This window comes from Hemicordylus capensis, chromosome 5 (genome assembly GCF_027244095.1).
Source record: "Hemicordylus capensis ecotype Gifberg chromosome 5, rHemCap1.1.pri, whole genome shotgun sequence".
In the NCBI taxonomy this organism is placed as follows: domain Eukaryota; kingdom Metazoa; phylum Chordata; class Lepidosauria; order Squamata; family Cordylidae; genus Hemicordylus; species Hemicordylus capensis.
The window spans coordinates 30,352,493-30,379,348 of NC_069661.1; the positions used below are offsets into that span (position 1 = coordinate 30,352,493).

General features: G+C 41.7%; 1 protein-coding gene across 6 annotated transcripts in view; it reads left to right on the forward strand.

Moving 5' to 3' along the window:
* Positions 1 to 26,856, forward strand: part of RAP1GDS1 (Rap1 GTPase-GDP dissociation stimulator 1) — a 180,885-nt gene that overhangs the window by 114,616 nt on the left and 39,413 nt on the right. For 4 of the 6 annotated variants that reach the window (XM_053255245.1, XM_053255246.1, XM_053255247.1 and 1 more), the window contains one exon: positions 5,190 to 5,336. The exons of the other annotated variants lie outside the window; for them this stretch is intronic. In XM_053255245.1, coding sequence (XP_053111220.1) covers positions 5,190 to 5,336 — 147 coding nt within the window. The remainder of the gene's footprint in view (positions 1 to 5,189; positions 5,337 to 26,856) is intronic. 6 annotated transcript variants of the gene reach the window in all.

Consider the following 26,856-nt stretch of genomic DNA (forward strand, 5'->3'; position numbering starts at 1 on the left):
TGCTGAGTAAACCATTTTGAGAACTTATTGTTGAAAAGCAGCATATAAATATTTTTAATAATAATAAATGCCAGTTGCTGGGGGTCTAAATGCAAGGGAAGGCTGTTGCCTTCATACCCTGATGTGGGCTTTGCAGACTCAGTCTTATTGGGAAAGAGTGCTAGATGGATCCTTGATCTTATTCATCAGGTATCCTAAATATGCCTCCAATCCGTCACCGTTCTCCATGGTGCTTGATGTAGAAATAAGGTAGGGAATTCATAGGATCTACCAAAATACTTGACCTCTTCAACAGACACTGCCATGCAGTTCTGCTGTTTGTTCCTGTCATATGGGAGAGATAGTTTAGGCACCCTGGATTATATTAAGATTTATCTCCTTGTACTTAATGTTGGCTTTTCCCACAAACAGCCTAAGAGATTTATGAATCTAACAGTTGTGGGTTGGATGATGCAGAATAAGGAGAACTTATTTCGCTTATGAGAAGATAAAAAGAATTGGTTTAGGCAGCTGGGAGATTAAACAACAGAAAGGTTTAGATATGAACAGCCTCGATTCCTAATAGATGTATGTATAATATTCCTTTATACACTAAAGTACGTGCCTTTCCTGTCATTGTGTGGTGGTACTTATTAACTTCAGCTTAAAAGACTGTAATCTTTCAACAGAACCATATCCATATTCATATTTTTGTTGTTGTTTTATAAAAAAGCCCTATTGTGGTTTAGTACTGCAAAATGATGCAGTGATGAGAGTTCATTCATTAGACTAACAGGAGACCAGCAAATGCTTACAAGAGGAGAAGGAAGAAGAGGAGGAAGAAGAAAAACTTACTTCCAAGCTACTAGAGAAACCGGAAATGTTTTGTGTATAGGAGCTCATTTTGCTGATAAATTTGAGAAGCAGAGTCGAGCAGAGAAGACAAAGCAGCACATTCTGAACTTGTTTTGACTGGGGTGTAGTGGGTGTATTTTCTGCAGAATTCTGGTACTCCAGAAATGGGAAGGGAGCCTGTAATTAGTGTTATGTGGCATTCTGAATCTACAGTATGCCTTGTCCCTTCAAGAGTGATGTACACTAATGGTCTGAGCTTGAAGCTTGGAAGCATTTTTTTTTTAATACCCTCTGGCAGTTTCTTCCCACAAATTTTTACTTTTGTGGTTGTTTTCCATGCATATACTGTTCATTAGGGTGAAAATCAAGAATCATGTCTGGAAGATGCTCGGTGTTCCTTCTTAACCTGAAGAATAAAGAACAAAAGCCATGAGCTCATGGGCCGCAACTCAGTGAATCATCTTGGTAGATTGGCGCACCCTACATGTCACCCTTTGGGTTGTATTTTCACACAAAGAGCAGCTGCATTGCAATGAATTTTTTTAAAAAACGTTCTGATTATTCCTTGTGTTTCATGAAAAGTTCTATGTAACTTGAAAGTATTAAGCAAGTTCAGATTGCTGAAAGTGATCTTAGCAACTTAATGGCCTAGTTCAGATGTCACGTAAGATCATGGTTTAGGGTGAAGATTGTGAGCCTTGGTCACTTGTGCCCTCTTCTCTTTGTATGCAAGAAGAGGATGTTTTCAACTTCTATTTGTGATTTAGAACAAGCCAGGATGTCTGAACTTGGGAAATCCAAGCTTCTTCTAACCACAGAGTGCAAAGAAGCCTGCATATGGAACTAGGATTGAATAAGACCGAGTTTGCATATGGAAACAACTTCTGGGTAGAAACAGCTGTCTGAACAATGTTTGACACTACAGCCAAAGGACTCATTACAGACACATAAAAAAACTAGTAACCATATGTGTCCAAGATGCTCTTTCTCTTATTTCTTGTTTGCTTTGTTTGAAAGTGCTTCTTTTCATCTTTGGAGAAGGGAGTTAAAAGGAGGATGTATCTCAGAGCTGGCAGATATCCTACTACTGACTGCAATTGCCATATATAAAGATAGTTGGACATGGAGCAGAGGATGTTTGGAAAATGTTCTACCCAATGCATTTTCTACCACTTCCTGCTTTATTGAACATTAACGCATGTCTTGCCTGCTTGAGTAATCTGGGAATGAATGTTTTCTCTATACCTGTATCATTCCCTAGTCTGGATTGCATATGGTGGTAGGTGGGTGGCTCTATTTTTTGGGCAGTGGCGAGGTGTTTAATATTTTGGTCTATCTCTAGTAATGAAAACCTGGAAATAAGATGAAATGTTGCTTACTCTTTGGGGTAGTTGTTCCAAGCCAAAGAATACTGGCTTACATCCGACCAAAGCACTTGTGGAGGGAAGTCACATTTGCCCAACATGCTGATGGAAACTAGTTGTGCTATGTCGAGAACTTGTGTACCAGACTACTGTTGCACTATTGCAAGCATGCTTGCAGATGTACAGCAGTTGTGCAACTGCAGCATTCCTCATTTACTTTAGTGGGAACTGTTGCACAAGAGCACAGTAATGTAGGAACATAGGAAGCTGCCTTCTGCTGAGTCATTGGTCCATCTAGCTTAGTATTGTATACACTGATTGGCAGTGACTCTTCAAGATTTCAGGCAGGATTCTTTCCCACCCCTACTTGGAGGTGCTGGCAATTGAACCTGGGATCTTCTGCATGCAAGGTAGATTCTCTGTCACTGAGCTACAGCCCCTCTATAGTGCTCTTGCACAATTCCACAAATCCCCTACTCATTGTCTTGGTCTTGTTATATTGGATAGGGTTCAGATTGCTGCCCAAAGATGTGGATAGGCTTCTTGGAAGTCTGAGACCTACCACTTGCACACTCTACCCTTGCCCTTCACAGGTGTTAAGCGTGGCTTGGGATGAGCTGGGGTCCTGTGTTGTGGAACTGGTAAACACCTCCCTGAAACAGGGGGTGGCTCCCCTCTTTCGAAGGAGGCCCTCATTAGGCCCTCATTAGGCCCTCATTAGGCCATCTTCCTGGACCCAGCTACCGAATAACAATTGGCTGGCCTCTTAACTTCAGCCATTTGTGAACAAGATGTTGGAGCATGTGGTAGTATCTCAGCTCCAGGTAGTTCTGGAGGAAACTGATTACTTAGATCAGGAAAATGATTATTTACATGAGATCTGATTACTCAGTGTCGCTTATAGCCCAGATATAAGACAGAAACTGCCTTGGTTGCAGTTGCCTTGGTGTATGACCTATGCAGGGAAATAGACAGAACCAGTGACCTATAGGGTGTTGCAGAGTTCTATTCGGTTCAGAGGGCTTTTCAAACATGTACCTAGAACTGCTGGGAAGAGCTCATCTGTAGGTATGAGCTTCAGTGTCATCAATATGTGGATGACACCCTGCTCCATATATGACTTAAATCAGCTAATCCCAGGGGGGCAGTTGATGTCCCAAGCTGGTGTTTGGAGGCCTTTCAGGGTTGGATGGGGGCAAACAAACTGAAATTGAATCCAGGTAAGACAGAGGTGCTCTGGGTTAATAAAACCAGTAACCTCCCTGGAGAAATCATGCATTGGTTACATTCAGATTGGATTACTGCAGTGCATTCTTCGTGGGACTGCCTCTGAAGACTGTTCAGAAGCTTTGGCTGGTTCAGAATGCTGGCACAACTGTGCATGTGGGTGCTAGTCACCAGTATTATAATTAGCCTGTGGCAGCTTCAATTGCTGCCAGCTTGCTTCCAAGCTGGAGTCAAAGCACTGGTTTTGGCCTTCATAGACCTATGTCTTGGGCCTGGGGCATCTGTCAGACAACATTCGGCCATGTTAATATGCCAGGGTCCTTCATTCCTCTTTATAGGCCCCACCACTGACATGGATTCAGATCGGGGGAACTTGGAACATGGTTTTTTTTGGTAGCAGCATCACCAGCTTTGGAATGCCCTCCCAGCAGAACTTCACCACTCTCCACCTCTGATGACTTTTTAAAGGAGTTTGAAAACCTGAGAGGCATTTTGAATCTGGCTTTAATCAGTTTCTCAGTTTAAATCATTTTAGCCTCTGTGCCATAAAGCATTTTAATGTTTTAATTGCTTTTAATGTTTATTGCTGTTACCTTTTATTTGTGTATTTGTCATATTTTGTTGTTGCTGCTTTTACTATAAGCTAACCCAATCAGCAATATGCTGGAGGGGCAGGGCAAAAATGTTTTAAATAAATAACATTGTGTGTGTGTGTATATTTAAAATATTTACACCCCCCCAGTACTGCTTGGGACATTAATAAAATAGATATAATGTGAAATTATACTGAGACTTTGGTTTGGGGCGGTATATAAATGTATTAAATAAATAATAAATGTATTAAAAATAATAAATAATAAATAAAAGATGATGAATAAATTCAAATGAATTAAAAGACCAGGCTAAAACCACATTTTAATATTATTATTTTTTAAAGTTTCAAAATAAAAGTTATTAATAAAAAGCTAAGAACTAAGAACTACTTTTTAAGGTGCATCAGATTGATCTACCAGTGAAACTTATCATGAAACAACTGAGAATGATTTCTTTCCTCACATAATATTGTCATGCAGGTTTAACCAGCTGGTGTTTGTAAAACTCTTTGAGGTTCTTGGATGGAAGACACTAGCCATTTTATAATGATTATTTTATCTCCAGTAGATGAGACCCTTGCACACTTTTTCAGAGGACTCCCCACGCCCCACCCCCCCACTAACTTTTTTCTCCTAGGTGGTCTCTGCTTGCCTAATCTGTTGACCTCAAGTACAGATTCAGCACCAAACAACAGAGATGGTTTATGGTGGCTCTTCTATGAAGCAGGATCTGTCCATATCCTCTTGAGAGAAATGCTGAGCCATGGAGGACCCTTACCCTAAGCCCCTGTCCTTTTTATCTTTTTGCTTGCAGTGAAGGAAGAGATAAACAGCAGTGATTTTTCCTCCCATCCCTTCCATCCCTTGTCTCTCAACGTACTAGAGATGTGCATGAGGGAGGGATTAAAGGGCTCCACTGGAGAAAACAGGCCCTGGGAATCCTTTCCTGTCTGTTCTGAGGCTCATGTCCTGCAAGAAGAGCTCCTTAATTTCAAGGGCACGTAGCAGCTTTATCCTGAAGCCTACTTGTAAATACATATGCCCAGAGCCTACTGTGATTACAGCAGCAATAACCATTCAAAAGCCTCTTTCTTTTTTATTACTATTGTTATGTTTGGAACTCTGAAGTGCCTTTTTAATTTTATTTTTAACTTGACTCTTTGTTTTACAGATGAGGGCAGAAGCGCAGTTGACCATGCAGGTGGGGCACAGATTGTAATAGACCATTTAAGGTCACTGTGCAGTAAAACAGATCCAGCCAGTGAGAAGCTCTTGACTGTCTTTTGTGGCATGCTGATGAACTATAGCAATGAGAATGGTAATCACAAATGCTAAAACAACTTTGCTTTAAATATCATAAATTAATAGGTGTATAATAAAGGTGTATAATTCATAGATGTATGAATGACTAAACAAGGGAAGTTCCTATTTTGATGACTGGCAAAATAGAGTGTATTCACTAAGCTATTATTAAACATTGGACGTATTTGTCCCCATTCCAAGTCTCATATGTATTGCCATATACAGTTTGAGTATCCCTTATCCGGACATCCGAAATCCAGAATGCTCTGAAATCCGGACACCACGGCGTAACAAAACAAAAGACAAAACACCTCTGCTTACTCACTTGCAGATTCCCAATTTTGCTGCTTTTAAACATGCATTCAAAGCTTATGTATTTCAGAAGACTGTTAGTGACAAGGGTTTTGTCTGTAGTTCTCTCTAGTTGAGGCTCTGTTCTTATGTTTTTGATGTTCTCGCTTTGGTGCTAGAGGGAAAAGGGAAAGCCCCCCTCCTCCACTCCCTGCTCAGTTTGGTGCCTGCTCTGTTGGCATCTGTTTTGACGCTCTGGATCCTATGCCCAAGATATCTCATTATGCAGATAATCCGGAATCCGGAAAAATCCAAAATCCGGAACACTTCTGGTCCCAAGCAGTCTGGATAAGGGATACTCAGCCTGTACACATAGTTCACACAACCATGAACTTGGTAGGACAAGCTGTGTGCACTCCTGATTTTTGATTGTGTGTGGGCTACAACCTACACGGGGTGGGGGAGTGATTATGTGGGAGGCGGGCACAGGCTCCCACAGCATTTCCTCCACCCTCGGTAATTTGCTGGGTAAAAGCGTTGGGTAGGATAATGCCATTGGAGCCTGTTCCTCCCTCCCACATGGCCACTTCCCCCTCCTCCTACTTAGGTTGTAGCTCACGCAGGATCAAATATCAGGAGTGCACACAGGTTCCAAAGCTCCACGACTAGTTCGTGGTCATATGAACTGCCTTTAGAGTTCCTGAATGCATAAGCTGCCCCATTCCTTTCAGTGGGAATGGCAATTTTCCATTCTCAAAAGAGCGATTGGCTTTGCCTCCTCCCTTGACATGCATGCGGTAGCCTTCTCAAGTAGAGGAGTTCCATGTGTGCATTAGAACTACTGAAGGAATTCCTCGATTGAGGGCACTGTGTAAGCTTCTTACTAACTGGGTGGGATCACACAGCGGCTTCTAGGTACTTACCAAGTAGAAATAAGAGGAACTGGAGATCATGGGGACCATACGCTCCTGTCGGGCAGGACATGAACCTGCCCATGTCCGGTTCCTGATGCACTTACCCACTTACGCCTTAGTTTTTACTGACTTCAAGCCAATATCTGTAATGAGGATTTGAAGCCATCTTGACAAAGTAACCAGCATAGGGAACTATGCCCATCAGAAGCACACACTCCTTCCAGTTCCTTTCATTCCTACTTGGTAAGTGCTTACAGGTGATTGTGTGAACCTGCCTACTGTATTGAGTTGTACACAGTTTAAGGAGGGGGAAAAGTAGAACAAGTAGAGTTATACCACATTTTGAAACGGCTTTGCAAGAGAAAATTAATCTGATTCATATGGGGTTAATTGGTGAATGGTTCACAGTAGCTGTGGACACAGTGATCTCTCACAGCCAACTGAATGTGTAGTTACCTCTGTGACTAGCTGGTGCTGCAGAATCTTTGTATCCAATGGGGAATTTAATTTCTAAAGGGAAGTTGGGTGGGCTATAGCTGTGCATACAGTTGGCACACAAACAAACATTGGAGCTGCATTGGTGTTGGTGGTCAGTATCTCATTGTAAATATTTGGATAATTCTAAGAATTTGCAAACTTTTGCATACCTTGTCTTAGGTATATAGTACTTTTGCTTATACATTTTTGTTAAGTGTTAAATTATTTTCTAAAAAAATTATTCTTTCTTATCCCTGTTTCCAAAAAGGTGGGAGTATGTATTCTAAAACATTCTCATTACACTTCTGTTTTCTATCAGAATGTAAGGATTATAAGATGCCATGTTCAAGATTTCATTCACTGAGCAGGAGGTTGGGTTAGATGGTGTAGCAAGATCCTTCCAACTCATTGGCCCCTATGTGTTTCAAGTCACTTGACTTTTAGAATATATGTGCTCTGTGAACTCAGATTTATTATACTGTCAAAACTTCCTATTCTTTTCCAAAGAATCCTGGGAAATGTTGCTCTTTTTGAAGAAATGACATATTTTATCTTAATGTATGCACAGATCTGCAATTCCCAGTGTGCTTTGGAGCAAGATTTCATAAGCCCATTTAAAACTGATTTGAGTTTTGAACAATAGATGTGATCACTGTGGCTTTGTAATGTTGGAAGTTGTAGTCCAGCAACATCTGAGGACCCATGTTTGAGAACCCCCCTTTTAAGTGATGAGATTACTTAAAGTCAACTACACATTCAGAAATTCCACACAAAAACCCTCTTGGAGCTGCATAACTTCTGAATTCAGGTCAGAGATGGCACATTGGAATTCTGCTCTAAGAATTGTAATTTAATTTCTACAAGAAAAGTAATTTTTAAAAAATATATGAAAGCAGACATGAAAAAACCCACTCCCTGCTCATAAAACCAGCATAACTGAGAGAAGACTAGATTAAAGTCTAAGAAGAAATTTTCTTCTTCTTCTTCTTCCTCCTCCACAGGTTCTCCACTTTTATTGTTTTACATGGAGCAGTGAAATATTTGAATATGCAATCTGCCATATGGAGTCCAAAATATTACACTCCCTGGAAGCGGCTCTGTCTAAATGTTTAATTCAGCAATATTTAGTAGCTTAATTAAGCACCAGTGGTTTAACTGCTGAAGAAACCCTTGATGTTTAATTTCTTCTACATACAATCCACCTTGAGTCATTTTACAATAAGATAGTATATAAATTTAATAATAAATTCAGATTCATGCAGTAATCCAATGAGGCTTGACCTACCAATTTACTTTGATTTCTAATGTCCTTAGTTAAATCAGTACAGCTTCACATGGGCAGAATTCAGGAATATAATATACAGTTGTCTCATTGACTCAAAACTTTATAAACCTCTTCACACGAGCATCTCAAGCTGGGTTATCTGCCTCTAACCCAGGTTGCATGCTAGTATGAACCAGGGCAAAAACCCTAATCCCTGGTAGTCTGAATTTGGGTAACTCTGCTTCTAACTCTTAGTCTTAATCCAGGTTAGGGAAAAGTCGGAACCCCGGTACCTGGGGTTGTTGATTGCTTTTTCCAGGTTTTGCAAGTCCTGGCTGGTGGTTGCCATGTTTGTTAGAGAGCTCTGTGGTTGGAGGGGCTATGATCTGTGAATATGCCACTCTGCACAACTCACTCTGTGATCACTTGCTCAAAATGAATGGGGTTTCCCCCTACTTCCCCTTGTGGCCAATTTGCTACTTTCTGGTGGGGGTGGGCATTGCTGCCCCCATGTGATTTTTGTCAACAGTGGTTAGGCCACCCATTATTGGAACAAACTACCAGTGTAAGATTCCTCTCCAGGTACAGCACTTGGTGGAAAGTAAAAACATGCTCTCGGGGATACCATTGGGGCGGAGCGAAGGCTTCCTCCTGCCATAACTGATCCCATTGATTGAAACGAAAGTTAGGTTTTGCCCAGTGTCAATTGTGTTCCAAATTGCAACCCATGTATTTGTCCCATAGAGTTCAGAGGGAACCATTGAGAACCAAACCAGTCCCAAATTGCATCACACACACCCCAGGCTTGTTTTCATTTGCCATGCTAGAATGGACAGAAAACTGGCAACTGCCTCTTATATAGGGAATATGCACACCTTTATAAATAGTATGTCACTCCCTCCCTTATTTGCTTATCTGCTCCCAAGTATGCTTATTTGGCTGTTTCATGTATGTTGGCTGACATGCAAACGCTACTGCTATTACTACTTCTTACTATTACAAATATTTATATACCACTTTTCAACAAAAGTTCCCAAAACAGTTTGCATAGAAAAATAACTAATAAATAAATGAGATGGTTCCCTGTCCCCAAAGGACTCACAGTCTAAAATGAAACATAAGGTAAACACCAGCAGTGGCCACTGGCTATAGGGCCAGTTGTTCTCCCCCACTAAATAAAGAGAATTGCCACTTTTTAAAAGTGTCTCTTTACTCAGTTAGCCAGGGCAGACTAAATTACTCCTGAGTAGTCCTACTGCAACTAAGTCCTGTGGAGTAACTCCTGGACAATATGATAGAGTCAGCTGTTATAGTATTGAACTCTGCTGATGTTGTTTCCTGTTTTGTGAAATCTCATTAACTTCTTTCTTTGAAAATGGTTTCAGTTTAATAGATTTATCCAACTGTCAAGTGGCTTATTTGGTTCCTTGAATTAATTTGAAATAAGAGAGATCCATTATTTCTAGCAGGCCTGACAATTGACCAGCCCAAGAGAATTGGCTTTTTTTTCTCGATCTGATATTTGTTCTTACACTGGTTGTTCTGCCTAATCACCTATAAGCACTTTTCTAAATAAACTCATTATACCATGAGGTCCCAGATAAACAGCTTTTGAGTAGTTAAACACTGTATAAATATTAAATGAGTGACTCATTCCATCTAAGAGAGGAAAATCTGCATCATTGGTGTCCTCATATTTTACTAGTGTCACTGTAAAAAGACTGTAGGGACTGTGATGTTTGTGCGTAATGTGAATGTGTGTATATAAAATGCATTTTTTGCAAAACACTTCTAATTTGCATCCCAAATCATAAAGCAATCCATGATCTGTTTTCTCTTATTCTTTATTTCTTTACTGAAGATGTTTCATTCTTATGAAATAAGTAATAATCAACTTGTTTACAGGTTATAGACGGTCTTAGATAATAATAAATAATCAAAGATGCAGTGTTCTGCCTAGGTGTTTTCCACATATTTAATCAATGAGAGCCTTCACCTTTTGGTGGAGGGGAGAAGCAGTGGTGGTTTTTACTTTAAAAACCAGGTGCAAACGTGCTGGCAAAATTGAGGAGCCAGTGAAATTTTCAGGGAGCAGCAATCTCCTTCCTGATTTCTATTATCATTATTTCTTGTTTACACAGTCAGACAGGTGTTATTGACTGGTTTGTTTTATCCAGACATCGAGTCCTTCCCAAGGACCTGGGATGCCAGAATTTTATTGTCAACTAGTATGTGTAAGCCCGTTGTAATAACGGGCTCTAGTGGGGGGGGGGTTTCCCGCTGCCGCCTCACCCACCTTGGGCGCACTCCTTGGGCCGCCACCTTTGGCCGAGGCGGCGGCTCTGCCGCCATCTCGGCCGCACTCTCCGCCTGCCGTTTCTCATGGCGGCGGCCGCCGCCATCGGGGCCACTCGCCCCGCCGCGGCCACCACCTCCTTGGCCCGCACTCCTTTGGCCGAGGCCGCGGCTCCGCCGCCGCCTCGGCCGCACTCTCCGCCCGCCGCTTCTGCTCCTCCCGGTCTCCGGTGGCGGCGAGGACTCCACCTCTGGCCGAGGACTCCACCGGCGGCCGTGTCCAACATGGCCGCCCGTCTCTGGGCAGCCGTATCTTTTTCGCCCGATCTGGGCATGCGCTCCGCTCCGCGCATGCCCAGAACGGGCGAAAAAGACACGGGCAGCACGGCCGCACGTCCAAGGCTTTTATGGTAGAGGATTGTTATAGATATCGTCGCAGAATATAGGCTATTCCCAGTAAAGCTGCTTTTTGTAATTGGCTGATGGTGATTTCTGTGGCCCCTATGGTGTTGAGGTGCTCTTCAAAGTCTTTTGGAATTGCACCCAGGGCGCCAATTACCACTGGGATTATTTGGGTCTTCTTCTTCTGCCACAGCCTTTCCATTTCAATTTGTAGATCTTTGTATTTGGTGATTTTTTCTATTTCTTTTTCTTCTATTCTGCTATCCCCTGGTATTGCTATGTTGATTATTTTGACTTGTTTTTCTTTCTTCTCAACTACAGTTATATCTGGTGTATTGTGTGGCAGATGTTTTTCTGTTTGTAGTCGGAAATCCCATAATATTTTTACATCTTCATTTTCTACCACTTTTTCAATTTTATGGTCCCACCAATGTTTGGCTACAGGTAGCTTGTATTTTTTGCAGATGTTCCAGTGTATTATCCCTGCTACTTTGTCATGCCTTTGTTTGTAGTCAGTCTGTGCGATCTTTTTACAACAGCTGATTAGGTGGTCCACGGTTTCATCTGCTTCTTTACAAAGGCGGCACTTGCTGTTTGTGGTGGATTTTTCAACTTTTGCTCTTATTGCATTTGTTCTTAGTGCCTGTTCTTGTGCAGCCAATATTAAACCCTCTGTTTCTTTCTTCAAGTTGCCATTCTTAAGCCATTGCCAGGTCTTGGTGATGTCTGATTTTCCACTTATATTGTGTAAATATTGACCATGCAGGGGCTTATTTCTCCATTTTTCTGCTCGGTTCTTGACTTGTTCTTTCTTGTAGGCCTGATTTGTTTCATTGGTGTTGAATAGTTTCGCATTATTGACCATTTGAAGTGCATCTTCTTCACTGTCCTTGATATATTCTTCAAGGCCTCTTTTCTCCTCCTCTACTGTTTGATGGACTTGCAGCATTCCTCTTCCACCTGAGCTGCGAGGGAGGTATAGCCTATCGACATCACTGCAGGGGTGCAGAGCATGATTGATGGTCATTATTTTCCTGGTCTTACGATCTAGCGTCTCTAGCTCTTCCTGGGTCCAGTCTATTATTCCTGCAGTGTATCTGATAACAGGTATAGCCCAGGTGTTTATGGCTGGTATGGTGTTCCCGCCACTGATTTTGGACTTAAGGATTTTTCTAACTCTCCTGATATATTCACTTCCAATTTTTCTTTTAACTTCAGTGTGTGCGATGTTATCAGCCTGGAGAATGCCCAAGTATTTGTAAGGTTCTTTCTCTTCCAGGTTCTTGATCTTGCTTCCATTGGGCAGTTCTATTCCTTCTGTTTTTGTTATTTTTCCTCTTTTCATTATTAATGCAGCACACTTGTCTAGTCCAAACTCCATTGCTATATCGCTACTGAATATATGGACACTGTTTAGCAGTGATTCGATTTCTGACTGGGACTTGCCATACAACTTCAGATCGTCCATGTACATCAGATGGTTGATTTTACTGGATGTTTTAGATGTTTGGTATCTGAGGCCTGTTTTGTTTAGTATTTGTGAAAGTGGGGTCATGGCGATTACAAACAACAGAGGGGATAGTGAGTCCTCTTGGAAAATGCCTCTTCTAATGCTAACCTGTCCAAGTGTCTCACCATTGATTGTTAACTGTGTACTCCACATGCTCATTGCTTTTTTTATTAATATCTGAATGTTTTTGCTGACACCAGTTGTTTCTAAACATTTTAGTATCCATGTGTGAGGCAATGAATCGAAGGCTTTCTTGTAGTCAATCCATGCAACACTTAGATTGGGTTTTCTTCTCTTGCAATTTTCTAAAATCATTTTGTCAATCAGCAGCTGGTCTTTTGTGCCTCTGGTGTTCGGGCAATTTCCTTTCCGTTCAACTGGAAGCTGTTTGTTAGTTAATAAGTGTTGCATCACTTCATCTGCTATTATTCCAGTTAATAATTTGAACATGGTTGGCAGACAGGTTATGGGTCTATAATTACTTGGTACACCTTTTGCTGGGTCTTTCATGATGAGATGAGTTTTCCCAGTTGTTAGCCATTGTTCAATATCACCTCCTTGCAAAATGTGATTGAACTGTTTTGATAGTTGTTTATGAAGGCTTGTTAGGTGTTTAAGCCAAAAGCCATGCAGTTCATCGTCGCCTGGCGCAGTCCAATTTTTAATTTTCTTTGCTCTTTCACTTATTAATTCTGGTGTTATTATTAGATCTTGCATTTGTTGGTTACATTTTTTGACCTCTTTCATCCAGCCAGCTTTTTTATTATAATCTATTGGATTGTCCCATAATTTCCCCCAGAATTGCACTGTTTCTTCTTTATTTGGTGTTTCTATGTTTCTTGCAGTTTCTCCTTCTATGCTTTGGTAGAAACGTCTCTGATTCAACTGGAATTGGAGATTCTGCCTGTGTTGTGTAGTTCTGGCTTCGTATCTGCTAATCTTCTTCGACACTGCTGTTATTTGCTGCTTTATTCAGGACTTCTCTAATTTTCCTTGAATCTAGGTGGTATTTTTGGATCAGATACTGTTTGGTATTTTCATTCTTCAGCTTCTTGTCTTTCATATCTTTCAATTTACTAGCATCTGATCTAAGCCTGGAGATTTTATTTTCTAATCTAATCTTCCATTTAGGTGATGTACAACTTTCTTTTTTTACAGGTCCATTGATCTTATATCCGAGCTCTTGTGTTGTTATTGTTGCTGCACTGTACATTAGTTGGTTTGTTTCTTGCAAATTATTGGTTGTTATTTCTGCAAGTGCAGCATTGACATCTTTTAATGCCTGAGCAAGTTGTTTTTTGGCCACTGTTTTTAGAGCTGGAAGTCGAACCCTGGTGGTTGTTTGGTTCATGTGCTCAGTTATTTTTTTGCTTTAGTTCTTGTTGCTTTTCTGTTAAACCGCATTTGGGTTTTTGAGGTAAAGGCAAAGGGGAGGTTGCCTGGTTTTGATTTTGAAACAGTTCAGCAACAGTGGCATCCTCTATTTCCAACACCTCCTCCACCTGCGCCTGAGCAGCTTTATTATTATTATTAGTAGTAGTAGTAGTAGTACAAATATTTATATATCGCTTTTCAACAAAGGTTCCCAAAACAGTTCACATCGATATAAATAAATAATATGGTTCTACAGCAACCATATCAGAATAACAACAACAACAACAACAACAACAACAACAATAATAATAATAATAATATCCAGTTACTTATATGCCAGTTGCTCCTAGGCACCCAGATTTCAGCACCTTGCTTATCGTTCTCATATTTGGTTTCATTTCATTTCATTTCATTTGCCCCTGCTAACTGGGCAAAGAGGCACCTTTTACCATGGTGATTCTCTTTATTTAGCTGGGGGAGAGTAACTGGCCCTATCCACTCCCAGCACAGTACCTCCAGTGACTGTTCCTGGTGTCTACCTTATGTTTCTTTGTAGATTGTGAGCCCTTTGGGTACAGGGATCCATCTTATTTATTTCTCTATGTAAACCACTTTGGAACCTTTTGTTGAAAAGCGGTATATAAACATTTGTTGTTGTTGTCCATCTGCAAGTAGTGAAATTAATATTTGTACTCTAAAGGCACCAAATTATATTGTCAAGATTGCATACCTGCCAACATGTCCCTATTTTCCCATTCACCTGAATGGGGATATGTTGGCAAGTATGTGACTGTGCTCAAAGTACACTTGCAATGTTCCCTCTGATGATACAAAGAATGCACCACTGTATAAAGATCTGTTGACACAGTCTTCACAATCCAAGCTTCAGTGTGGATTTTGCATATATGAATAAAGCTAGGTTGAAGTTCTGCATAAACAAAAGCTAAATAATATAATTGGGACTGTAAGGTGATAAATTGGTTAGAATCCAGATATTTTGATTAAAATATGCCACTGATTAATTGGACAGTATTCTTTTTTCAATTGCTAATTCCTTTTAATACAAGTGCTTATTCAAGTTTCATGGATGGCATGTGCAAACCTAGAAGAGCTTATTTATCTTAAATATTTATTATTTATTTTTCTATGTAAACCACTTTGGAAACTTTTGTTGAAAAGTGGTGTATAAATATTAGTACTAGTATTAGGTAAAGGCAAAGTTTGCCATCAAGTCGATTTTGACTCCTGGTGCCCGCAGAGCCCTGTGGTTTTCTTTTGTATAATACAGGAAGGGTTTACCGTTGCCTCCTCCCACGCAATATGAGATGATGTCTTCAGCATCTTCCTATATCACTGCTGCCCAAATTGGTATCAGCGGGGATTCGAACTGACAACCTTCTGCTTGTTAGTCAAGCATTTCCCTGCTGCTCCACTTAAGGTGACAGTACTAGTATTAGAAGAGGCATTTTCCTCCCTTTTCACACAGTACAAAGTTTCTTTTTCACAATGGCTCTTGGTAATGACATATATCTAAAAACAAATAAAATAAATATTTCCAGTTGTAGTCTATGTAGCTAAAAATCAGATGTGCTGGCAAAAGAGCAGACTTTTCCCTCTGCAGCTTCTGTGACTTCTGAAAGTATGTCCCTGATGGTTCGTGTATCCTTAGGGACATACAGAGTGACAGGCAGCTGCTGAAGGGAGAGGGGAATTGGCGAAAATTGTCCCTCTCCCTTGCATGATGGAAAATACTCTCTTGCCAGCACTGTGTTCATCTGAATGTCAGCCATTCTCTTTTCCTTCAGAACTATTGTTTTATTCATGTGCATATGTGTGCAGATTTGACCCATTAATTGAGTGAAACACAATATGATTAAGTTTAAAAATCATGCATGGTGCAGAGGAAGTGGACATAGGTTTTTCTCCTTGTCCATAACATGACACAACCTATATCATCATGAAACCAGTTGGCAGAAGATTCAGGGTATGCAAAAGGAATTATTTCTTCACACAGCACGATTAGCTCATAGCATTTGCCACCATAAGATGTGGTGTTGGCCACTCATTTAGCTGACTTTAAATGGGGATTATGCAAATTCATGGAGGACCAGTTTATCAGTAGCTACTAATCACGATGGCTACTGTATATGCTAACTTCAGGTTCATGAAGGCAAGTTGCTAGGAAATCCAGCAATGGTGGATCCAGGATCCATTGCTCCATTTGTCTTCTTTTTCATACATCAATAAACACAAACCAAATGAGCTGCTTTTTTTCCCTGGAATATGTCCCAGGAAAAGCCAGGAATCTACACATTTTGGCTAGCCTTGGAAAAACCTATTGTGCTTGCCACAGACTGGGCTCACCATAGACTGTGCCCCTCTCCCAATGGGAAGGGGAAAGGCGGACTCTGCTCTTTAATGTCACTCTGGGGGTGCAAGGCCCCATGAAACTGCGGGGCTGAGGTTCCCCTTGAGCCAGGGGCTCCTCCCTCACTAAAATCAGAACTGCATGGATTGTATCCAAGGCCTGTGTGACTGAGAGAGCCAATCCTCACCTTCCCTCCTACTTCTCAGTTGAGAGAAGATGGTGGGGCTCATTCTTGCCACATTAGTTTTGACAGTGCTTGAAACACTTTTGAGGCTAGCAAAATTGCAGGGCAAATCATTGCTTTCCTGCCCAGCTGGGGAGGAAAACGAGGGATTGTCAGGCCCGCTTCAGAACTGGTTGCATCTAAGGCCAGTAGATTTACTTCCCAGATGTGGGGGTGATCCCCTTTGGTGAGGCAAGGGGCTTTGACCTTATTACACCAGAGACGCTCTTGCTGAGTACTGAGTACAGCGTTGGGAACAGACCCTGACGTTCCCCGTGCTGCAGAACAGGGTGTGGGCTTTTGCCAGTTTAAAAGATGCTTTCAGCAGTGACAAGCTAATGAGCACAATTGTATTTCTCTGACTGGTGCAATTGTTCAGGCCATTAGTTTCGAGAAAGCCTGTTCTAAGTTTAAAGAGGAACTTGCTTTCTTGTTGATGTTCAGTGCAGTGTTTGCAAGACATTGTGAGGACATGAAGTTTGCTCATGAATAACCACCACAGCCTTCCATGTGAAGTATAGATCCTCCTTGGTGAGTGCTCAGGCCTGTTTCTTGAAACTAAGCTTTTCCTGGCTAACACTCTTGCTTCCAGTGAAGGGCTGGAGCCAGAGGAAGCAGGTCCCTCCTTAGATACTCTGTATCTATAAGACTACAGAGGCAGGGAGCATGATTTGGCTACAATTGATGGTTGTCAGGGTGAAGTGTAGATTTCATTAAGGGCTCTATACCCTTTTTTGCCATAATTGGGCACTGTCTGGAACACCTGACTGACAAGACCTTTGTTTTAGGTGTATATTTTTAAATAGCTTCCTGATTCTACAGAACTAGGGGCTGGAAAAGAGATACAACATTGTACACATTTAATTTGTACTTGGGTATCTGAAGCACGAGAAGTGACCCTGATCTTTTACATTATGTTACATCTTGTTCTTCCTCTATAAAAATGGCTACCAGTTTGTTTCCTAAACTTATGTGTCCACAGTTTCAGGAGCTGGGCCACATAGGAGCATAGAAAGCTTCCTTATACTGAGTCAGACCACTCGTCCTGGTCTTGTGGTAGCAAGCATGACTTGTCCCCATAGCTAAGCAGGGTCTGCCCTGGTTGCATATGAATGGGAGACTTGATGTGTGAGTACTGCAAGATATTCCCCTCAGGGGATGAAGCCGCTCTGGGTAGAGCAGAAGGTTTCAAGTTCCCTCCCTGGCAGCATCTCCAAGATAGGGCTGAGAGAGATTCCTGCCTGCAACCTTGGAGAAGCCGCAGCCAGTCTGTGAAGACAATACTGAGCTAGATAGACCAATGTTCTGACTCAGTACATGGCAGTTTCCTATGTTCCTATGTTCTAGGTCAGAATTGTCTACACTGACTGGCAGTGGCAGGAGTGTCTCCCAGCCCTACCTAGAGTGCCAGGGAGTGATCCTGGGACCTTCTGCATGCAAAGCAGATAGATGCTCTCCCACTAAGATATAGCCCCATTCCCATAAATCAGAAAACTCACAGTGAGCCATCAAGTTTCAATAAATTAAGCCAAAGTAACTAGACACTAAGAACCATATATCTTCACATATAGCCAAATTTCAGGATGCAATCTATTTCTCCTCCATCTCAGTTGTTTTTCTCTCCATAACAATTATACCATTGTTCCATTTTCATAGCTCTTAACTCCCTTTTCACCACTTAACAGTGCCACAAGTGCTCCCCAAAGCTCTTCCTCTTACCTCCTCCCCAAAGTGATGCATGATTCACAAGGCTCTGCCATTTCCACTGCTACTATTCCTGCTCCCTTGCAACTCTGCCTGTAACTAGAGGGCAAAGGAGAGAGAACAAAAAGTCTCTCTTGTGTCTTTCAATTTGCTCGCAAATTCAGAGCTTTTTATTTCCCTTCTAGAACAACCCAGGAGCTGCACTTAAGCTATGTAACAGGCACAGTTCAGCCACACTCTTGATTTATAATGAAGCATTGCAGTGCTGGGTGGGGACTGCAGCAATGTTGGCTGCAGCAGTCAGATGAGCAGGTTTTCAAATGGGTCTAAGCAACCTCTTTTTCTTTCTGCTTTCATCTTGTCTGTTGTACATGTGTGCATCTTTTCAATATGCTTCAGTCGATCAGAGGCTGTGAAATAAAGACCCCACTTTACAAAATGCTGCTGCTGTCGGGAATAGATATGCTGACATTAGAGTCCCTGTGTCACCAAGACCCCATGTTTGGGAAGCGTTTCTGCTTGCATCACTAGTGTGACATTTGCTCCATCCCAAAGATAGATTTACTGGTGGAAAATGTTTTGTGGTTGGTCCATATGGCACACCTTCCTGAGTCATAACTAGGTGTGAGCATTTCTAAGGTCAGCCCATAACCAGGAGTGATTTTTTACATTTTGATTTGTCCTTCCTCCAAAGGGCTCAGCGTTGTACAACCAACCTGTGAGGCAGGTTAAGTTAATAATAATAATAATTATTATTATTATTCAATTTCTATACCGCCCTTCCAAAAATGGCTCAGGGCAGTTTACAAAGAGAAATAACAAGCAAATAAGATGGCTCCCTGTCCCCAAAGGGCTCACATTCTAAAACGAAACATAAGATAGACACCAGCGACAGTCACTGGAAGTACTGTGCTGGGGGTGAATAGGGTCAGTTACTCTCCCCCTGCTAAATAAGGAGAATCACCACGGTAAAAGGTGCCTCTTTGCCCAGTTAACAGGGGAAGTTGTTAGATAGTGGCCTCCCCAATGCTGCAGACTGCATATGGATTCCCACATCCACACCTAACCCTAGCCCCTTGACTACATGCTCTTTCTTCCATTTAATTTTACAGTGTGGTGTGAAAATAATAGACAATGAGGCTGTTCACACATGCAGAGGAAACTGGGCTAAGGGAGCCCAGCCCGGTTTCCCCCGCATGGCTCCCGGCAGCTAGCCCGCCTAATTGCCTCCCATTAAATGAGGATAGCGGAGCGAGTGCCCCACTAACCCTGTTTTTCGGATCGTGAGTCTCCACAGCAAGGCTCTGCGCCACAGTGACTCATGAGGAGACCCTCAACTGGGAGACTGCAACAAGCCTCCCGGCACAAGGGTCTCCCCAGAATGCCCCGTGCACTTGCGTGGGGCATACTGGGACTTCCTGGGGCCAGGCGGCCCCCCAACCCCACCACCCCTACCGGCTCCATGGCAGAGCTGGTAATCATGTGGGCGACCGATCCGGTGGCCCAGGGCTGGCCGCCAGATCGTCTGCAGGGAGAGCGGGCCAAGCCCACTCTCTCCGCAGAACCCTCGTAAGCTCTCCACACTGCTCATGTGGAGAGCCGCACTGTATTTTAAAATGGTTACCTACTGGAAATCATAATTAGAGGTGGTGGGGAAGCCCGTTTTATTTCGGATCTTTGTGTATGAACACATACCACTATCTGCTACCAGTTCCCCTACTAACTGAACAAAGAGGCACCTTTTAAAGTGGCGATTCTCTAATATTTAGCAGAGGGAGGGCAATTGGCCTTGTCCAACCCCCAGCATAGCATCCCTCCAGTGACTCTTGCTGGTGTCTACCTTATGTTTCTTTTTAGACTGTGAGCCCTCTGGGGACAAGGAGCCATCTTTATTTATGTATTAATTATTTTTCTATGAAAACTGCTTTGAGAACTTCTGTTGAAAAGCAATATATAAATATTTCTAGTTGTCATCTATGTAGCTAAAAATCATTCTGCTTTACACTGCAATCTCATTCTATTTTGCATTAAATGTTGGTCTGTCAGACTTGTGTCTCCTTCACTTTACCTTTGAAAAATATCTTGATGCTGCAGCATAAAACTACCAAGTCTTTCTGAATCTTGCATACCCTCCTGACGTGATTGGAATATATTGCTTTAGTTGGTTAGTGCTCTGTCTCTCCTTAAATTTCTCACCCTACTCTCAAAACCTTACCTAGGCAAAATTGGAAAGCAAATCAATATTCAAATGCTGCTTCTTCTCTTTGCTAATTCTTGTATCTACAGTGGTTTGTGTGTTATTTGCATACTTATTTGAAGCTTACATTTCCAAAGGGAATGGCAGGCTAGAGTTACATAAACATAAATGTAAGTTTATTTTATAGAAGTGATCTAATTAACAATTTCTTCCATTTACTCTTTAAACACAAGAGGTTCACATACAGATTATAAACTGTTCCCTTTGGATCTTTTCTTGGCAGTAATATCATCTTCTATTTTAAATAAGTTTCATTTACTGTTCCTTTTAGTCCTTCTGCATTATTCCATTATTAAACAAAAGCATGCCTTGACTTCTAAGATCCTAAGATCTGACAAAAACTTTAAAATGAACTCTTCAGGTTATTCTCTTGAGATCTCATTATTTGACATTCCATTGTGTGTCACCTGAAGGACATGAAACTACTAATATTCAAGTGGGGAGGAGATCTGGTTTTGTGGTAGCGAGCATGAAATGTCCCCTTTGCTCAGCACACTGGTTTGCATTTGGATAGGTGACTACATGTGAGCTCTGTAAGATTTCCCCCTTAGGGGACAGGGCCCTAGCTCAGTAGAAGAGCATCTGCATTCTTGCATGCAAAAAGCCTGAGGTTCACTCCCTGGCATCTCCAGGTAGGGCTGGGAGAGACTCCTGCCTGTAACCTCGGAGAAGTCTCTGCCAGCTAATATAGACAATACTGAGCTATATGGAATGGTCTGACTCAGTATACGGCAGCTTCCCGTGTTCTTCTATGCCTATTGACACTGAAATAAATGACAAAGTTATGACTGACTTTGTCTGTCTCTGCTCTTCGTTTGTCAAGACCATGAACACCACTTTGCTCTGGTAATGCCTCCCTTCCTCCTTCCCTTCTCATGCACGTTCTTCCTTTTTGCTGCCACAACATAGTACAAGAAACCCTTGTTATCCGCAGTTTCATGTATCTGCGAATGGGTCTTAGAGACCCAGTTTCTTTATCATCTGCATGAAATATAGGCATTTTTCACCTATCCATGGTTTCTGAATGGCCGGAAATGACTTCTGATATCACTTCCGGCTGCCATTTTGAAGCACTGAACCATTTTGTGCTTCAAAATGGCTCTCTCTGTGGCTTCTTCTTCTTCTTCTTCTTCTTCAGTAAACAGAAAATAAGAGGAGCGGGGGGGGCATTCATGGACACCTGGAGAACAAAGTAGTATGCTTTTCTACCCTTAGTTCTGCCCCCTCCCTGCTGTTTAGCAGTTTTTTCAGAGTAAGGAACCTAAACCCTGGATTCCCATAAGGGTAAGGTTTCTTTGTATGTGGTTTCTATATTTGTCCTAATTGATGGGAACGGAACCCCCATGAATAATGAGGGCTACCTGTACTACCTTTCTCCAACAGTGCAAAAGTAATGCTTCATTATAGCAGCTGCAACTCTACATGGTCTCCCTTTCTCTCTTCTGACCTTAATATCAAATAATGGAGGAATTGGGGATCTCGCAATGGATATGCACAGTGCTTGAATTCCCTTGCTTTGGACATACAGTACTGTGCTATGGAAGCACAAGTGGGGAAGAAGGAAATGAGAAGGCTGCAGCGCAGGGACAGGAGACCAGGCCTGGAAAATCTGTTTGCAAGGTTTTATATTGCAATCCATTCAGTGCCCTTTACCCTTCTGGAATATGTAGGGCCTCTTCTAGTCTTTGCCTTGTGCAGTACTTTAGCTAAGCTTTTTGTGGCAATATATTCAGTGAAGAAAAGTTCCTCCAGCTGTAAATATGCTCCCTATTAAAAATGTAAGCCACAGAGTCAGTGTTGAAATGGATGAGTTTTTGACTAAAGTAGCAGACAGGTTGCCTTAGTGTCTGAATTCGACTGTGTTAGGTGTGACACCTCTGCCTACAATGTTAATGAGCTGCAAAGTCTGTTAGGCTTGATTTATAGGCCAGAGTGAGTTACAGTGTCATTTCTCCTGCAACTTTAGATGTCTTTTAAACCTGGCTGTGTTTGCTTGTTTGCTCTCCCAGACTTTGGGTTAAGTGTGCTCTATGTTCAAGATACTTTGCAGCAGAAAGAAACCTCAGTTCTGTTGAGGAAGTTCGTTTTCTGGAGCGAGTGTTGGTGTGTGTGAGGAAGGGGATCGAAAATAAAACTGCTAATATTATAATGTCCTTATACAAAACTATGGTACGGCCACACCTGGAGGACTGCATACAATTCTGGCCACCACATCTAAAAAAGGACATTGTAGAACTGGAAAAGGTGCAAAAGAGGGCAACCAAGATGATCAGGGACCTAGAGCACCTTTCTTATGAGGCAAGGCTACAACACCTGGGGCTATTTAGTTTAGAAAAAAGACGACTGTGGGGAGACATGATAGAGGTCTATAAAATCATGCAAGACATTGAGAAAGTGGATAGAGAGAAACTTTTCTCCCTCTCAAATAACACTAGAACCAGGGGTCATCCCATGAAATTGATTGCCAGGAAATTTAGGACCAACCAACGGAAGTACTTTTTTCACACAATGCATAATCAACTTGTGGAATTTTCTGCCACAAAATGTGGTGACAGTCAACAACCTGGATGGCTTTAAGAGGGGTTTGGATAACTTAATGGAGGAGAGGTCTATCAATGGCTACTAATTGGAGGGCTATAGGCCACCTCCAGCCTCAAAGGCTGGATGCCTCTGAGTACCAGTTGCAGGGGAGTAACAGCAGGAGAGAGGGCATCATCTGGTGGGTCACTGTGTGAAACAGGATGTTGGACTAGATGGGCCTTGGGTCTGATCCAGCAGGGCTGTTCTTATGTGAGAAGATCTGTTGGTTTCCAATGACAAGTCTGTGTAGATGGGTATACAGACCTTTCACATATTTTTGAAGCAGTGCAAGAACTGTAGCAGTGTGAATTCACATCACATTGCTTGCCATGTGCCTTCTGTTTTTTCTGTCCCCTTTCCCCATGACTCTTCAGTACCTTCCTTCCCTCAGGTATAATTATTAAGAGCCTCTAGAGCATCTGCAAAAGAGAGCGCAATTTAAAAGAGAAAACAAGATGCTTACTATCAAAGTTCCTCTCTTAGGCCAGTTTCTCCACAGACCATTTACTTTTTCCAAGCTTCCTATGAAGTCCAAGAGTCCCTTCTGATATTACCTTAGTGGCATGGGTGCTCACTGCAACATGTCTCCTTCCCACATTGCTCTGTAGTGTCCAATGTCCAAGGTCACCAGGGATGGGGAGACACCATGGGGTTCTCCCATGTGATCTCAGACATCTGACATTACCAGAACGTTCAACACTGCAGCTAAAGTAACATCTGAAGGGGCCTGGGAATTCTAAGCAGCTTGCAATAAAGTTAAAGAAGAGTGAATTATTATTTGCTTGCTCATTGTACTAGAAGAGACAGAATTGCATTCAGTGCACGTGCTATTGGCATTATGTGTTCGCCTAAAATTTGACAACTTCAATTGCTCCGTAACGTCAGGGTTGAGGGAGAGGTTTTCTGATATCTCTAACAAACTTGCAGTCTGGGAAGACTTACTCATAAATAAATTCCGTCAGTGATAAACAGCATGGTCTAGTTGGATTTTACGCTGAGCCAATGTTATAATGTGATTCTTGATTATTTTCAGTAGTCTGCACAAAATAAATAACTGAAGCCACCATCCACTTCGTTAGATAAAAGGCACTGATTAATGCATTAAAAAGCAGTCACCTTAAGTGGAAGATAGAAGTATGACCACACAATCTTGGGAAGTTTTGACATTCAGAACATTGACATTTGTAAATAGGGGTTATTATCCAAACCTTTTTGGATATTCTCCAAATCCAAAACTTTGTTGGATTTATAGAATTAGAAAAGGTGCAGAAGAGGAAACCAAAATGATCAGGGGGCTAGAACGCCTTGCTCACAAGAAAAGACTACAGCATTTGGGGCTTTTTAGTTTAGAAAAAGGCCGACTAAGAAGAGACCTGATAGAGGTTCATAGTATTTTGCATAATGTGGATAGAAATAAGTTTTTCTCTCACACACATACTAGAACAAGGGGTCATCCAATGAAACTGGCAGGAAATTTAGGAGAGATGTCAGGAAGTTCTTATTTTCATAGTGCATAATTAGTTGATGTTAGGGGTTCTCAAACTTGGGTCCCCCGATGTGGCTGGACTACATCTCCCTTTGACCATTGTGGCTGGGGATGGTGGGGGTTTGTAGCCCAACAACATCTAGGGACCTGAGAAGATGGTTCTGAGAACCTCTGAAATAAGAAGTTGGAAACGGCATACGTTTTTAGTGTCCGTACACTTTATAACAGGGTCTTGCTGCTCTTCAAATAAAAGTGCAACTTCATTTAAGGAAATAAGATTTTAAACCTAATTTTGGTAGACTGTGTGACAGGACTTACTCCAAGACCTTTTCTAATCAAGCAAAAAACACCCACTGATAGTAATGGTTTTATTAATATGCTGTTTAAGAAGGAGCATGTAGTTTAAAAAGAGATTAAATTAATTTGAGAGAGACTGCTGACAGCTACATTAATTACCATATTAACAATTTGCAGTTTCCTCTGACTTTTCCAAGCTCACAAGCCCTTGCTCAAATTTTTGCCAGGGTTCAACATCAGATTCTGTTCCTGTGGTGGTGGAGTAAGAGGATCCATTTTCCTCCATGACTCTCATAATCTGTGGCACTGATGCTCATGCAGGTGCTATATCATATTTGTATAATGGGGGTGTTTTGCGTAACACTCACTGAGCCCTTTCTTATGACCAGTGAGAAGGGCTTGGCGCGCCGGCAGGTTTTGTTACCTTCCCTTCCCTGCAGACGATCCATGGTGGGGTGCTGGGTGAGTGGATCGCGTGCCAAGATGATCCCCCCACTATGGCAGCATAGAGGGTCAGAGGCTGGAACGTGTTGTTCACACACACACCCAAGAGCAGGCTTGGCTGCTCATAAGAACAGCCTCATAATGTGGTCTGTATTTTTAAATTGCATTTTTATCTTGTCCTCCTCCAAGGAACTCAGGGCAGTGTCAATGGTTCCTTCCCTTATTCCCACATCAACCTCATGTGAGGCAGATCAGGCTGAGAGTGGTCACCGAGTGAACTTTGAGACTGAGCGGAGCACCCAAGCCACTATCTAGTGAGGAAAGCACACCCACATCTCTATCATGGGATCCTTGGCCCATGTAAATGTCTGTCCTGGATCATAGCCAGTCTTTGAGTTGCCTAGGAAGGAATCCTGGCCAGGGATTAGCAACTCAAGACTTGCTAGGTAGATCCAACCCATCAGTACTTTGCTAAATCTTCATCATCCTTTGTCTGTGGGAATCACCATGGGGCTGCACAGAGCAGAATAGCCTTGGGAATCCAGCGATGACATTCAGGCCTTGTCCTTGAAACTTGCTCTAGATTTGTGTGCTGCTCTGTCGTTTTATTCAGCTTTGTGCTACAGTAAGCCGCTTGATGATTAATGTCTGGAATGGATAATTACTCTGACTAAAGGAAAGTTCACATGAAAGAAAAGCTATCTACTTGCAGAATTGTCACGGACACAAAGGTTAACACCGCTCTGGACTCCTTAGATGAAGAGTGGGATATAAATGTATAAAATAAAATAAATGAAGCTATAGGAGCATCTGATTCTATTCAGGGCTCATCTCTGAACCCATGAATGTATGTCATTTTTGCATAATTTCCTTCAGATGCACACCAAAAAAAAAAAAAAGTATTTTACTCCTTTCAGCTAAATTGTGGATACTTTGGTTTTAAGTTTTTAAATAACAGTCTTCTGGCTGATAGTAATAAAACATATTTCTGTTTGCTGACATCTACAAGCAATAATGTTTTAATTTGTAAATGTTGCAAACTTGCCTCAGTAAAAATTGGCATCATCAGAGTGACACAGGACTTTTCTCAAATCTTCCTTTCTTGTTGTTTGTTACATATCTTTGTTTTTTCAAGCTTTTTGTAATCTATAATGTGACCTAACTTGTTTGTATAATATCTTAGTGTGTAAGTCTTATTACTTATTCTAAGCTTGCTTGCTCATTTGTTTAAAAGAAAAATTGTGAGGGTAAGAGGAGACTGATTATGGCATTTCATTAATGTGGCTAATACTTTTTCACTGAAATTAACTTCTATTGCACATCATTTGAAATTATGAGCCAAAAAAAGGCATTTTCATGAAGGAGTAGCGTTACTCTTGTTTGATTTTTTAGATTGATCCTCAGAATTATTCACTTGTGCTATGATAACATTCAGAAATTGTGTGTGAGAGAGATTTGTTCTGGAGGGATTTTGTGGAGTATAAATGGAAAAACCTCATTTATTTTGGCCACGCTGATTTTGAATCTTTCCTCATTTTAGAAGCCTGTGGGCTTGCTTATGTTTATTTACATGTAATGCCCCTTAAAAATGTATGTGCCTATAGTTGGCTGCAAGATTGCCATAAAAACTATAACCCATAACTCTGTGGG